At 32.1% G+C, this 15,649-nt stretch overlaps 1 protein-coding gene across 3 annotated transcripts in view; it reads left to right on the top strand.

The window, feature by feature from the left end:
* The window catches only part of LOC129952694 (receptor-type tyrosine-protein phosphatase N2), a 62,371-nt gene that overhangs the window by 30,132 nt on the left and 16,590 nt on the right, over positions 1 to 15,649 (top strand). For all 3 annotated transcript variants that reach the window (XM_056065459.1, XM_056065458.1, XM_056065460.1), the window contains 2 exons: positions 15,431 to 15,484; positions 15,558 to 15,615. In XM_056065459.1, coding sequence (XP_055921434.1) covers positions 15,431 to 15,484; positions 15,558 to 15,615 — 112 coding nt within the window. The remainder of the gene's footprint in view (positions 1 to 15,430; positions 15,485 to 15,557; positions 15,616 to 15,649) is intronic.

The raw sequence follows: 15,649 nt of genomic DNA, 5'->3' as shown, positions 1-15,649 counted from the left end.
TTGTAATTGTCCATAGTGGCTAGACATAAACGTTAAGTCTTTGTTTTTCTTAATTCATTGCATAATTCAGGAGATAAAGCATATAAAGAGGATTCAAGAGTTTTTAGTGCACAAACAAGCATCACAAGTTATTAAACAAAAGATTGATAGCACTTATGTTCCTTCTTTTGAAGGTCACAGAAATTCTTCTTAAGTATGAGTTCAAGAAACAGCTAGAAGACCGATTACTTCTTATTGACCAACAGCATGACTTTCGTATACCAAAAAGTCCACTGGTGATTTGATTGTTTATCTCACCAAACAGTAGAAAGTAAGATTAGTACTCTTGATTTCTTTAAAGCATTTGATACCGTATGGCATCAGTCTTTCATGTCAAAAATATATGCCTTCCATTTTGACGAATCCCTACTTCATCGGATTAAAAATTACTTTTCAGAACGTTAATTAGAAGTTGTATTGAATAGATTCTAAGAAATACAAAATAAATGTTGGTGTGCCACAGGGCTCTGTTGTGGCTCCGCCACTCTTTCTTATTTTTTATTATTAATCTCCTAAAACTTCTGCTTGGCTGGTGATATTACACTCAGGTTTTAGTATTCCTTTTTAGATTTACAACTCTTCATGTGAGTTGCAGATCTTCAACCGTAATGCATGATGCATGAGCTGATTGAATTCTAACACAGAAAGCGGGAAACAAAATTCAAGTAGAATTTATGACATCGAAAACTCAATGCTGCTTAATGGTGTTAATCATATTTGACATTCTTAATACATCGCCATATCCACAAAAACTGACTGTTTCGTCTATTTTATAGGTTGGTGGAATAATTGGTCCGTATTTGTTTAGAAACTATGGAAAATTAAAAAAAAGCTCTATCTCAGAATTGTGTCATTGTATGAAAAAATTATTGAAACAAACAATGTGCTAAAACCATTAGACCCACACAAATAGAGATACAAACTAAAAAGCGGTTTTCTTCACTTTTGGCGGTCCATAACCTTCGACACAGACACAATGTTTAGAACACCAACAATACCCCTTTTTTCGTTTTATTTCACTAAACTAAAAATGGAACAATTTGCGTGAAGATGTTTGCAAAGTTTCGAATATTTTGAAGACACGGAAATTTCAAAAATCAAATCTCTAGGGTCTTCTAAATATCCGAAAAAATGCGGGTACTACATTTTTTAATCATTCCTAAAACACTTTGTAATTTTTCCAATAGCGCAGCTTATAAAAGGTTCAAGAAGAACAGAAATCTAACACTCCGTTTCTAAGAGTAATAAAACTTTATCAAACAACTCTGTTATTTTGTCTGTTAAACTTTTTCGTAGACTCAATCAGATGTATAGAATAAGGTATGAAAAACATCGTAGCTGACCGTGAGCATATTTTTGCAATAACATTTTTGAAAAGAAGAAGACAAATTATTCCTAAAAATGTAGAGCATCAAATAACTTTATTTAGAAACTCATTAAATATTTGACTTTTAAAAATATTATTGAATTCATTATTAGTATCAAAAACAAAAAATAATGAAACAAAAACTACTGTTTTGAAAAGAACACATTTTCAAGTTTAAGAAACCGTCCTTATATTTTAGAGACATTTAAGCTCGTTACGTTGGAACTTTGGCAAACGGAATATTTTTTTTGTGGGCATATGTGGAGTCACTAGAATACGCCAATATTCGCCGCATTATTTTTGATATACGGTCATTAATGTTGAAAACAGTCGTCGAAAATTGGCCCTCCAGATAAGACTACGTCTGAGCCAGAAATGGCGGTAATATGTCAGAAATCATATATAATTCCAGAAGATTATCTTTCGTCAAAATTAAATTTTAAGACAGCTTAAAAAATTCATATTTATTATAATCGATTTTAAAATTCTAAACCTCTAGAAAAAAGCACCCTTAAAAGAATAACATTTTATCACATTGAGGACCAACTAAATTGAAGATCAGAAACATAAACAATTTTCTTTAACTTAAAGCATTTAAGTTTAAATAAAATGTCCAATTTTTCTCATATTTTATAAGTTCTTCAGTCATGAACAACGAACAATATCACATTTGGGCTCTTGTGGCGTATACGTAACAAAAAAGGAGGAGCAAAACTATTAAAAACGCTATTTAGTTTAAGTAGGTATTGTGCACTTTTTCCGTGTTAGTTAATTTTTTGAAACAAAATAAAAGAAAAACCATTTACGATGAAAAATAAAAGAATTCTTCTTTACTACCTCAGGTTTTGTTTTATAGAATATAATAATAAAACAAAAAATCCAGACAAACGTTATGACCATGACGATGCGATACGATGATGGTGACGAGACGTTAGCAAAATTTCTTATTTCTTCGGATATAAAATTTTTTACGACTTCAGACTGCAGTTTTCAGTTATGTGAAGGAAGTATATTTACGATTGAAGCAAAGGTATTGGTACACACACAATATCTTCAATCTGAAGTAAATACAGTTTTCAAAAAACTTTCATTATATATGAAAGAGAGAAAAGATAATGTGTTGATGTTTGATAATAAAATTTGGCACTCCTTAGAAATTGAGAAGGTTTACTTTTTGTTTTCAATTTTATTTTTATGATGCTATTGTAGTTGAATGCACACGAAAAGTCTGTAAAGTAAATGAATATAAATTTTGAAGTTTAAGGTTCGTCATTTCGGAGAGGAAAGATGAAGATATTACTTCCTAAAAATATTAAATTCACAGACAAATAAAAATAAAAGAACTTAAAACTATTGCAGACGTTTTCATTTTCAAATTCAAAAATATTTCTAAAATGTTCGATATTAATGCTGTCATTGACTCCAAGATTTTATAATAAATGTTCACTAACTATAAACTTTCATAGTTAACGTAAACTTTTAAAAACTTGAAACTGTTCATTTTAAAAGAAAACAAATTATTGTTAACCTTTATTTTTATTTAGGGTCCTAAATAAGAGATATGATTCATTTTAAAAATTTATTATTCATTTTCAAAAATATGTTTTATCATTTAAATGGTAGTACTCTGCTCAATCTAGCATCTTTCTTATTGAAAACTGTTGTGATCGGTTCAATTTTCCGAATTACAAAATTTTAACATTTATCGACGTTTACAAATCCCAAGAATTTTAATATAAAGTCTGTACGTCCTCATATTTAGGCATCCGGAATAAATTATTTTATCCTCCATATCCCTGTTGGTTGTTGGGTTCTTGAGACACTTCTAACTGATTTCTTGTATTTGTCAAAAATGCATTTTGTAAAAATGTGAAGAATTTGGTTGATCCCAAAATAACTATCAACCAATTAACGCTATCGAGTTCAATATGACCTCATACAAAATCAGTATTAAATAATAAAATACTAACTTTCATAATTAAGTTGGCACCACCGTCTGGGGCTGACGGAATATGTGTCTCGAGCCAACTCGTTCACTAGCTAGCTGTCTCCAGTTTTGCGCATCAAATTGGTTAGGGTTCTTTCTTACCTGCGTGAGGAACCTGACTTGGGGCCTTCCTCTGCTGCCCCGTCAATCGGTATTTTTTTTTTGAAGACCTTGCAGGCTACATCGTTCATGTCCATACTCTCTACATGACTTAGTCCTCTAAGTTGTTGGACTTTTGTTCTTTTGACTAGATGAGTGGCGCTGTGCAGCTTCTTGTATCTTCTCCTCCATCGTCATCTATGTATGTAGATGTGACCAAAAATCACCCTTTTTTCCCTCGATGCATCCTAAGACGTTCTCATCTTATCTTGACAAGGTCCTATCCTCAGCGCTATAATTGAGAGTGGGATTAGTGAGTGTTGACTTTAGATGGTCAAGAGAGGACTTTATTACTCAATTTCCTTCTAAGTTCGAAGAAGTTATTCTCATTTCGATTTCAGCACTGGTGTTGTTGCTCGAATTTATAGCGGTGCTTAGCAATAAAATATCCTCAACTACCTTAGAGTACGACTGAGGAAACCCGGAATAAGTTCAAACGGCCTAGAAAGACCTGTAATGGTCATATTCGACGAACCAAATTTTTGCATGATCAGAAATTAAGGCAACAAATACTACAATGTCACAAAGGTAGCAAAAATGTCTGGTCATTTGTAAAAAACGTACGAAACACCACGTCATCCTGTGTTCCAACGCTCGTCCACAATGACACTCCCTATGTAAGCTTGATTGATAAAGCCAATTTACTTGAAACACAGTTTGCTGTTGATTCCACGCTACCGGAAAGTGTCATGAGTGCTCCTGTTCTTGAGAGCGTAAACGATTCTAAGGGACGAATCTTCTTTCGCACTTATACAGTTGCAAGAGTACTAAAAGACCTTGACATACACAAATTCGCTGGCCGGGATAGTATCTCCCCAATTATTCTGACGAGGTTTTTTTCAACGCTGGCAAAAACCTAAACTATCCATCTTTCTTACTCTACAGGTCTCTTTCCGAGCGGATGGAAAATAGCATTTGTCCAGCCTTTCCCTAAAAAAGGCGAACCCTCCTCTCTCTCCAACTATCGTCCAATAGCACTTACGTCCCGTCTTTCCATGTTCATGGAAACGCTGATAAATTACCACCTTAAAAAATATCTTGAAGAACGGAAGCTTAATGACCGACAGTATGGCTTTCGTAGCAATAGGTCCACTGGTGAGCTCATGGTTTATCTCACCGAACAGTGGAACAAATTTTTAGTTAGATTATTGCCCTTGATATTTTAAAAGCATTTTATAGAGTTCGGCATCTCTTATCAAACATGCGTGCTTTTGGTAATGATGAATCTCTTTTTCGTTTCTTAAAAAAAAAAATACAAGTTGTATTGGTTGGTTTCAAGTCTGAAATTCAAAAAATAAAAGCTGGTGTCCCCCAGGGTTCCGTTTTGTCTCCCACTCTCTTACTTATATTCATAAAAGATCTTTTATCTGTTACTTCTAATCCATTAAACTGTTTCGCCGATGACAGTACCCTCCACTTTTTCATATTCGTTTCTAGATTCACATCCTTGACCTTCGGATGTGGAACTTCAACGGCAGCGTATGATAAGCTCATTAAATTCTGATCTTGTCAGCATTGTTTAATGGGAAATCAAAAACAGTGTAGAATTTAATGCTTCGAGAACTCAATGCTGTCTCCCGTCGTTAAAGCATAACACACCCCCGATGCCGCTATCTATGAGTGGCACATGCATCCAGGAAACTAATCCAATGTCAGTACTCGGTATGTGTATCACATATCACCTTTTATGGAATGATTACATATTTGACATTGCCAAAAATGCTGCCAGGTGCTTTTTCACCCCTTCTGATCTGGCTGTATTTTACAAAGCCTTCATCCAAAGCTAGAATATAATTCGCAAATCTGGGCAGGTGCCCCTAAATCAAGTTCAAATCTCTTGAATAGCATTCAAAAAAGGGCTTTAAAAATTATAGGCGATATAACTATAATCGAAACATTTACATCTCTAGAACAAAGCTGCAATTTTGCATGCCTTTCGTTGTTTTATCGATATTTTTACAAACAAAGTCTGTCCAATTAGCCAGTTGCCCCTTAAACGATTCAGACGTAGTACTCGCACTTCGAGGAATGCTCATAAGTTTAGCCTCGGGCGTACTGTCAAGTATAGAGATTCTTTCTTAATAGAGAATGTGGAATATTTTGGCCAACTCTGTTTTTCCCTCCCATTTTTATGTTCAGAATTATAAGACCAATATGCAACTTCTCTTAAATCCTTCCCTATTTACCTAACGCTCACAATGTGTTTAAATATTGACATATAAAGGGTACAAATAACCTCTTGAGTGCCACTAAACTATACGAACAAAAAAAAAACGAAAATCGCCATTGGCATCGCACTTGGATCCTCCAAACGTGTCAATTTCATCGACGTATCCGAGTAATTGGACGGGTTCTTGGAATATTGTGCCTCTAGTTTGATTGAGTTTTGAACAATTCTTTTCAGAACATTTTGGTAAAGAAGTGGCACAAACATAGTATATCTCGGAAAACCTTTTATTTTCCAATTTCATCATACTTATTTTTCAAGCTAGACGGACTCATAACTCAGATAGTTTCAAACCGAACGATTTGCAATTTTAAATCTGTGTATATTGGAAAATGCATCCTCTTTTTCTTACAGAACAATCTATATAATTTATTTATAATCAACAATCTCGTTACTTCACTATTATGTATTCTAGTTTTTTGAGGCCGAACATTATTAGAACGTCAATAGTCAAGATTATATTTTAAATGTTCAAAAAATTTAAAACAGACAGTTTTTGAACAATGTTCCTAATTATTAATATGTGTTACATTGAAATTTAATCCCATTTTTAAAAAAATTGTAAAATGGTGTTCTTTTAGCCACGTGCACGGTCTTATTCTTTTTTTATTGCATTAAAGGATTCATTCATAATATTGCGATTTTGATAAGTCCCTATGTATAAAACGTTAATTAAAGTTTACATTCAGGATTCTGAATACTTATGTCATTTTTGTTTGCAATCCGGAAGTTTTCTAGATTCTTCTAAAAATTGTATTTCCATTCTTCAAATAAGACAAGAATGTATCTGAAATCAAAGTATTTCTGATGCTTTCATGTCAAACTTGACAGCTGTCATTTTATTCTATCTAATTAGAGATAATTTACATATAATTATTCATTGAAAATGGATGTGTGTTCAGCTTCAAGATGACATTTTGTAGTTATAGACTGAACTTCTTAATTAGAAGTGTTTTTTTTACATTGTTTTAAAATTTAATTGTTAAATTGTAAGTTTTTTCTTATTCTTGTTGTCCACAATATTGTACTATGTGTTTTATATTTCATGTTTAATAAAGTTCCCCTGAGGAAGGCAGCAACCCCTGCCGAAACGTCGGGAAAAGTTAATGTAACAACCTTGTTTCATTGCCACGATCAAAGTGACCAAAAAAGCCGAAGGAAAACCTAATTTTTCCTATACACATAAATTTGAATTTAATGTTCTCCAGAATCTGAAAATTTTGCTTTTTTGTGTTGAAAATTAATGTATTTTATAAAAAGATTTTTCATGTTGTTGAATAAATTCGAATTGCGATATTTGCAATTCGAACTGTTGAAAACATCACTAAAAACTATAAATATAACCACAATTCTGCTAACTCCAATTAAAACATTTAAACTTAAATAAAATACACTATTTAATGTCGTATTATTTGTTTGCAACACTTCCATAGAGATTCCCTTTTATGAAGAATAGTGACAATTTCATTCATTCATTCACGATATTGATCTCCTCTTTTTGTGTGTGTATGAGAATATCCTCCAAGGATATTTTCCACTGAATAAAACATTACTGATTGAAATCAATGACTGTATATTCGTTCTCGGGACATTGGAAAAATGTAATTCTATTTAAAAGATAAATTTGTTGTTATTCTTGTGTTCTACTCGTACAAATATAAAAATGCTACTCCCATACATAATGCGTTATTTTCCAAGAATTAAAATGAATCTGTGATGGGATTTTCAATACGCTCAACTTTACACACAGAGTTAGCATGGTTTTAGAGTTTTTGTATTCATTGCATTGGACGTGGACATGAAAATGGAAATGGACATGGACATGGGGACACTGGACAGGACATTCATGAAAAGGATGAAATCTGAATAAAAATTCTGGATGTTTTTCTGTTTTTGATTGTTCTTCTGCATGATTCATGGGAAACTTAACACTTGCAAATTTGTTTTTACTTTTTTCTATGCATTTTCTTGTTTTTATTTATAATGTCGTCGCTCTTCGTCCTGATATCCAGGACACAATCGGTTGTATGATTTTGCATTCAATTGTAAAATCCTCTGTACATTTATCTGTATACTGAATAAATCTCTGTTAAATGAAATGGAGAAGGTTTTTCCTTCCTGATTTATGAATACTTATATACCGACTGTGTATCCTGTAGATACGTTGCGTTTATTGGACAGACACTCAAATTATTAAATGTTTATGCTCTGCTGAGAGATGTGATTTGGTATAACGCAATTTATGAATGAAATAAAAACATATTTTTGTTCATATGGGAAGAGGAATGTTATCCTGGTAGAATGAAAAAACATTCATATTCACATTTATATTTTTAAAGAGAGGTATCTGTTGCAATCATTTTATATCTGTTGCAATCATTTTTGTATCAACTTACAGGAACATATGGGTTGATTTATTTAATTGGTTTGAATTAAAATTAAATTGGGGAAAAATTGATTTACGGAAATGTGATACAATATACATATTTAAATTATATCAAAAACTCATAAGACTTCAGTACTCTGTACAAATATTAGCAACGATGGTACATAGAGATGTAATATTTAAATTTAAACTAAATTCGAATGAAAGAACAATTTTAAACAACTTTATTGTCAACCGTTATACATAATAACAAATAGTTGATTGATAACTTTTTAAATCAACCTTTCTTCAAAGTTTATAAGCGAAGCTTTCATTTTTTGAAAATTTCCTTTCATTTTGAAAATGAATGAGGTATTTCAAGTTTAAGGAACTTCTGTATAACTATCAGCAAAAATGTTTATCTTCCTTTATATTTAGACTAAAGAAAAGTAGTTTTACGTATAAATTTGAAAATTTACATAAATATTTGTGTTTTATTTTTAAATAAAACTTTATGCCATAATGAGGTTTTTGTGATATATATTAAATAAAATGCACGACTGAATCACACGAACTTGCTCCTTTATGAAAAGAGTCTGTTTAAAAAAGTACCTACAAAGATTTTAAAATATACCTGTAAAATAAGTGTGTCTTCAATGAAATGTCAAACTCAATTTTTCAATTTTTTTTGTTTGAAAATCGTTAGACTGTTTTTTTAAATTCCTGTTGGGCTCCAATACAGAACTAATTTTTACAAAAAGTGTCAAAACAAAGAAAATTTTCCGTAGACTATGCGAACTTCATTTTATTGAATATTCATTTATAATTTGTTGAAAAAACTTAACTTTTTATAATAATAAAAATATGAAATACTCGGAAAATATTATGTAAAGGGAAATGGTTTGTGTATTTGAATGAACTTATCAAATACACACCATTTTTTGTCGGTAAGCTAGTTTCTAAGTATTTCCTTTGCATATGCAAAGGCTCGATTCATCTCAAGACACAACTCATCCTAGGACAACTCATCCCGGAAATGAAAAATACTTGTAAACATATGTATGTAGGTACTCAACGAAAACAATTGTTTGTGTATTTAACTAGTTCGTTCAAAGCTTTTTCCTTTGGAAAGCATTATTTTAATTTCATATTAGAAGAACCAGGATGGAAAATAAATTATCAGAAGATAAGAAAGAGGCAGAATATGTACAGCTGTGTTCAAAAAAATAGGAGTGCTCTTACAAAATTTGTCTAAGTTGTTTTTTTAACATGTGTTTAGTGGTGAACAACTCAATTCTCTTCCGGTAAATATAAAGGCACCTTGAGTATGATAACACAATAAATTGGTTTGCAATTCATGCACATTTGCATTCATAACCACAATTTAAGTGTTTATTACTCCCAATTGGGCTGTTCATTAAAATAGGAGTGTGGGTAAGATTTCACGTTTTAAAAGCAATAAAATAAAAAAAATTCAAAAAAAAAAAAATAAAAGTAAGTATGAAAATTGAACTAGGAATATTTAAAAGTTGAAACATCGTTTATTTCCACACATTTGATTATTTAGTGGGCCGAGGAAGGCATTGCACCAACGAAAGTCAATTAATTAAAAAACTTCGAAATGAAGGCAAAACATATAAAGAAATTAAGTTACTGTTAGAATGCTCTGACCAGATGATCGCTAACGCCATGAAATACAAGGAAAAATCCGAAACCCGAGGTAGGAAGCGAAAAACAACTGTAACGGAGGATCGTCGCATCGCTCGGTTCAGTCGAAAAGATCCCTTTGCTTCCTCCCAGATGATCAGGGAAGATCTCGGACTGTCAGTTAGTAGTTTAACTATAAGAAGGCGATTGTTAGAAAATAAATTAACCGCAAGAAGTCCGCGAAAAGTGCCCATGCTGACAAAAAACCATGTAGCAGCACGCCTACAATTCGCAAAAACACATGCCAACTGGCCTTTAGAGAAATGGCGAAACATTTTGTGGACTGATGAGACAAAAATTGTTGTGTTTGGTGGAACAGGTTCCAGGCAATATGTACGACGTCCAGAAAATTCCGCATATAAGCCCCAGTACACCGTTAAAACTGTAAAGCATTGAGGTGCTAAGGTGATGGCATGGGGCAGTTTCTCTTATAGTGGTATTGGCCCCATACATCAAATAATTGGCACAATGGATCAGCGGGTTTCTGTGGATGTCTTGTCCAATGTGATGCTGCCTCATGCGGAATGGAATATGCCGTTAAAATGGGTATTCCAGCAAGACAACGACCCGAAACATACGAGTAAGTCTGCTAAGGTGTGGTTTCGTGTCAATGGGGTTGAGGTTATGCAGTGGCCAGCTCAGTCGCCTGACCTTAATCCCATAGAAAATTTATGGGCAGATGTCAAAAAGGGTGTTTCCCAGCGGAGACCTTCGAATTCGCGGCAATTGTGGGACGCAATTCAGGAAGCATGGCATCAAATACCAATTGAGCGCTGTCGGACCCTAGTCGACTCAATGCCGCGAAGATGTGCAGCGATCATAAAAAACAAAGGTTTTTCAACAAAGTACTGAAAAAATAATGTTAAGTTTGATCATTTGCTTCCTTTTTTTATACTTGAAATGAAATACTCCTATTATTTTGAACAGTTCCTTACTGACTAATTTTAAGAAAATTTATGTTTTTACTATCTTATTTGTTTAAAGCAAAATAGTTAATAAGCATAATTAACACACGACCGAATTTCCTACCTTGTACAAAAGAAAAAGTAAATCAAAATAACTTAGTTAACTATTGAATTGTGATTTTATTTTTAAAAATTAGTCACTCCTATTTTTTTGAACACAACTGTACATATGTTTAAATTGTGAAGGATAAGGAATAGTTCATTGGAGTGCTCAGCTTTATGCAGATAGATAGATAGGGACATGTTTATGATGATGATGACGAAATGATATTGCTTTGTAGAAGGTACTCACTCCAATCTAATCACATTCCTTCTTTTCTTCAAGTTTTCAGCGCAAAAATAGAGTTATTACGTTTAGTTTATTTTTTCGTTAAAGTTAAAAAAAACAACCATACGAACAGGCACAAGAAATTGTTATTCATGTGTTGTTTAACGTCAAGCTCTTGTGCGTTTAGGATTTTAGTTATGAAACGTAAGCAGTAGTTGTAGAGGTTGTACGTAATACCTAAATAGGTATAATGTTAATACGTTGAGCAAGTGCTTCTAATAGAAAATACATACGCTCTTTCTGGTCCGTTGTTTTAACTTGTACTAAGTATTTTTTCTTTTATATAGGCGAAGGCAAGTAAAATATGTGTGAAACAAGGTTATTCTTAAAGAATAACATTTTAAAATCATATATACAAAGGTACCAAGATAATACTTCTTGATAGACACTTTAAAACAGAATGTTGATTAAATGTATCATATTCGTTAATCCGATGCAGTGGTGCTACACAGGCATTGTTGGTATTTTCAATAGTTATAGTTATAAAAATACATAAATATGTACCAAATACATTAATTTGGATAGAAGATAGGAATGTAATCAATATTTTATCAAAATAATGCGCTCTTTCGGACTCATGCACAGTTAGATGGGAGGGGGTTACATTTAATACAAGTCACATAATTTAAAAATAAAAAAACTACTTTAAGATTTAAATGCCATGTTATAAAACAAAAAACCCATGATTTTTCAATTTTTTTTCGAAAATCCTTGGAGCGGTTTTTTAATATTAATTTTGTAAGTTTAAAATTTTTCATCAAAATTTTGTTCTAACAATTTTTTTGGTATGCAGTTTTTAAGTGATTGTAAATATACGCTCTCGATTTGAATTTCGTTTCAAATCGATCAGTTTTGATCTTAAAAAAAATCATTTAATGATTTTAAAAATAAAAATATTATTTTCATGATTTTAAATCATATTTATTAAAATAACTGGTGTTCGGAACAAACAGTTCGACTGTTAACATTTCATCTTCTTAAATCCCTTAGCAAGGAAATAAAAACAGCTACAATTTATCTTCTATGAAGACTTGTAGCAACCATTTAATTCGCAGTAGCTCTATGTAGCTCATATTATATGGAATCTCGATTTATTCGAGAAAATATGCGTCAAGACAAAGTGCAATGGTCATCTTCTGATGAGCCCAACCATTGCACCGGGGCGAAACGCATATTTGAACACTATGCTAATTCATTTTTATTTTTATTTTCATTTAATGATTTTAAAAATAAAAATATTATTTTCATGATTTTAAATCATATTTATTAAAAAAACGCCTAACGCGAAACTTCCAAGTTTCAACTCATTCGACCCAATGGTTTAGGTTGTAGGAACGTGGACAGACAGACAGGACAGACGGACGTAATCGCGGGACCCACTTTTGTCGACTTATCTACCATCGTAATATCATGTTTGATGAAAATCTCGAGTTCGAAATTTTGCACGAATGTAAAACTTGCCATATAGTTCTTAAATGTTTCAAGTTAAAAAGAAACACAAGAATTTGTATTTTTATAAAATTTTATTGTATTCAAAGGTGCTTATTTAATTTTCGAAAAATGTTGGTTCATTCGACAGGGCTTAAAGCATTTATTCCAAAATTTTTGAAAAACTTAGTTTTTTTTTTTTTAATAATTTTAGGATTTATGTTGTCTTCTGAACGTTGGAAGTTAAGCTAATTGTAAACGATTGGAAGATCGTCCGACTAATAGGTAGACTCATTGGAAGATAACTTTCACGATAGATGATAGAGATGATGTGCTAAAACATTTTGAAAAAAAATATGAAATCTAAAAAAAGTTAAACCAATAATGTATCAGGCTCTAACAACAATCTTGTAAAATGTATTGACAGAAAATTTTCCAATTTGTGATTGATCGTCCAATCGAGTATGCTTAGCTTATTCGCTTTCTTAAGGGGTTATAACTATGTACAATTCTCAATCTGTTTAAACACAGTATGGCTGCAAGATTAATAGTTTAGTATTTAAGAGCAGATATCGACAAATGACAATTCTACAAATTTGTCACACTTGTCTGACAAATATGTATTTCATAAATTATTAACAGATGACAATTTTTCCATGAAAACCTTTTCATTGTCAAACGCTGACAATTTTGTCATTGTCTTACTTACCTATAGGTACTTACTGAAAAATCCGCCAATTTCATTGTATAATCTTGAAATTTGTCATGATGGCAAGTAGCAAAACATTTTGCATTTTGTTTAAATTTTCATCTTTCCCAGGCCAATTTTTTTGATGTAGACGGCAGTCTTTCAATTTGCAAATGTTACAATTTACAAAATTTTATTATTATTATTAAAAATGTGAAGTGCATAAAATATAATAAAAGTCCAGAGAACGAATGACATTCTCAATTAAAATGTATTAAAGTTGCTTTTAGAAAATTAAAATGTTTTATTCACAAAATCATTGTCGCAATTGTTAATTAAATACTGACCAAAGTGTAAATTGTACTTTTTTATTCTGTAAGAGAATTATCAATACAAATTTGACAGAAAATTCCTGACAGTTGTGGAAGAATATTTGACTTCATTGCATGAGAATTTCTTTATGAAACTAAAAGGTGACAATGTGGGGTAGTTTCCTACAATTCTACAAAATTGTCAAATTGTTTATGGAATAGATTTTGACATTGACAAATGTTGTAAATTGACAAATTGTCACATGATAGTTTTGATTATAAAGATGGAAGCAATTCACATTCTTAAAGTGCGGCTGAAAAAAAATAATCGTTTACTTAACAACAGTTCAGAAATTGAGCTCAAGGATAAACTGATGAACATGGAAGTACTAGTATTATGGTAGAATCCTTTGAGGGCAACTGGTTTTTTGTTCATAGAAGTGTGGGTAAAACAACGAGAGACACGACGGTTATAGTTTTAAATATTTTATTTCTATTTAGCTACTTAATGCAAGACAATATCAAACACAGAAAATATGGACAACTTGAATTTTGAAAACACTTAAAAATGTAGATGTGTTTATAGAATTGAAGATGTCGGTATTTTCATTTTCAAAGTTTAAATATGTCGAATATCTTTTTTTCATTTCATTTTAATTTTTTTTAGCTTTAAAAATGGTCACAACTTAAACTTTCAAAGACTAAAATGTTTAATGTTTAAATTTGTCTAACGAACTGTTTTCGTAATGTCTTTAGTAATTTTATTTTGTTCTTGTGTTGTTTTTTGTAAATTCTTAATGATTTCTTTTTATCTTCAAGTTCAAAGAAAATCAATCCTAATTGATCAATCTAAGAAAACATCCTTAATAAAAAAGGGTTTAATCAAGAAATAATTGAACACAAATCTTTTTATAGCCTTTAATCCCAAATAATCAATAAGACTACGTTGACTTTAATTCAAAAAGCTGTCAATAAATGTTTACCTATGTATACAAGTCCACGCCCATTCTAATTAATCCAAAAAACTCAATCATGTTAATGAACTTAATTTTGTGTCTCATTAGCAATTCCACAAAACCTCACTTGTCTAATTGATCTGTGTCAAGACAAGTAACCATCCATATCGCCGTCCCCTATTAATTATTTACTCCTTTAATACAAATTCTTATACTCTCCTTTTACAAAGGTACAGAGGTAAGGTATATTCTTCTTCATGAATATTTTCATTGAAAATTTATCAACCCATAATTCTTTCATACGCATAAAGCATCAAAAGAGAAAACCTTAATCAAAAAACATTGATCTTCCGCCTCGCAAACATCCATATCCACTCCAAGGAAAGTAGGTAAGGTATACATGTGAACTTGCTAGGACATTCCTTAAGGATTTATGTACTTTAACATCCTCCCCACTAATCTTATCCTATTCAAGACGCCAAAAAAAAGAAAATGACAAAGAAAGCAAGGATATGGTATGACAAGGGTTTGGCACCAACTTAACTAGGACTAGGTCGATGTCGTTGTCGACGTAGTCGTCGTCGCCCATCGGAGTCGTCGTTGGCTCTATTGTTGTTTGATTTCAATTTCATATGTAAACAGAAATCACTCTGACGTCATGACTCTATAACCTATTATTTTAACCTGCCCTCCCCCCACCACTCTACCAACTTTTTGGTTCTGGTTCCATTGCCAAGACAGCAGGATGAAAGGAAGTTTTCTTTTGTGTGATGTTTGAAAGTTACTTGGGGAGCATGTGGTGGGAGCCACAAGTCGAAGTCTTGCGTCACACATACCCCCTGAAAAATCTCTTCCAATTTGTGTCATTCATCTCTGAATTTGTGTCCTTTGTCTTCTTTTGCAGGATGTCATTTTGTAAAAACTCTATGCTTGGAAGGAGCTGAGGTCTGCTACGATGGTAAGGATATTTTTTTAAGGCAACCAAAGACGTTTAAATTATGTGTGTATTTTTTTTATTCATTTTGACCCAGATAACATCTTTGGAAAGTGCCTGCCGACCACAGGCGTTGAACCAGAGGACATTGATAAGTAAGACCGTTAGTCCTTCCACTTTGGATAAATT

This window comes from Eupeodes corollae, chromosome 3, assembly GCF_945859685.1.
Source record: "Eupeodes corollae chromosome 3, idEupCoro1.1, whole genome shotgun sequence".
Classification (NCBI taxonomy): Eukaryota; Metazoa; Arthropoda; class Insecta; order Diptera; family Syrphidae; genus Eupeodes; species Eupeodes corollae.
The sequence above is the reverse complement of the archived record's forward strand: the minus strand, read 5'-3'. Positions and strand labels throughout refer to the sequence as shown.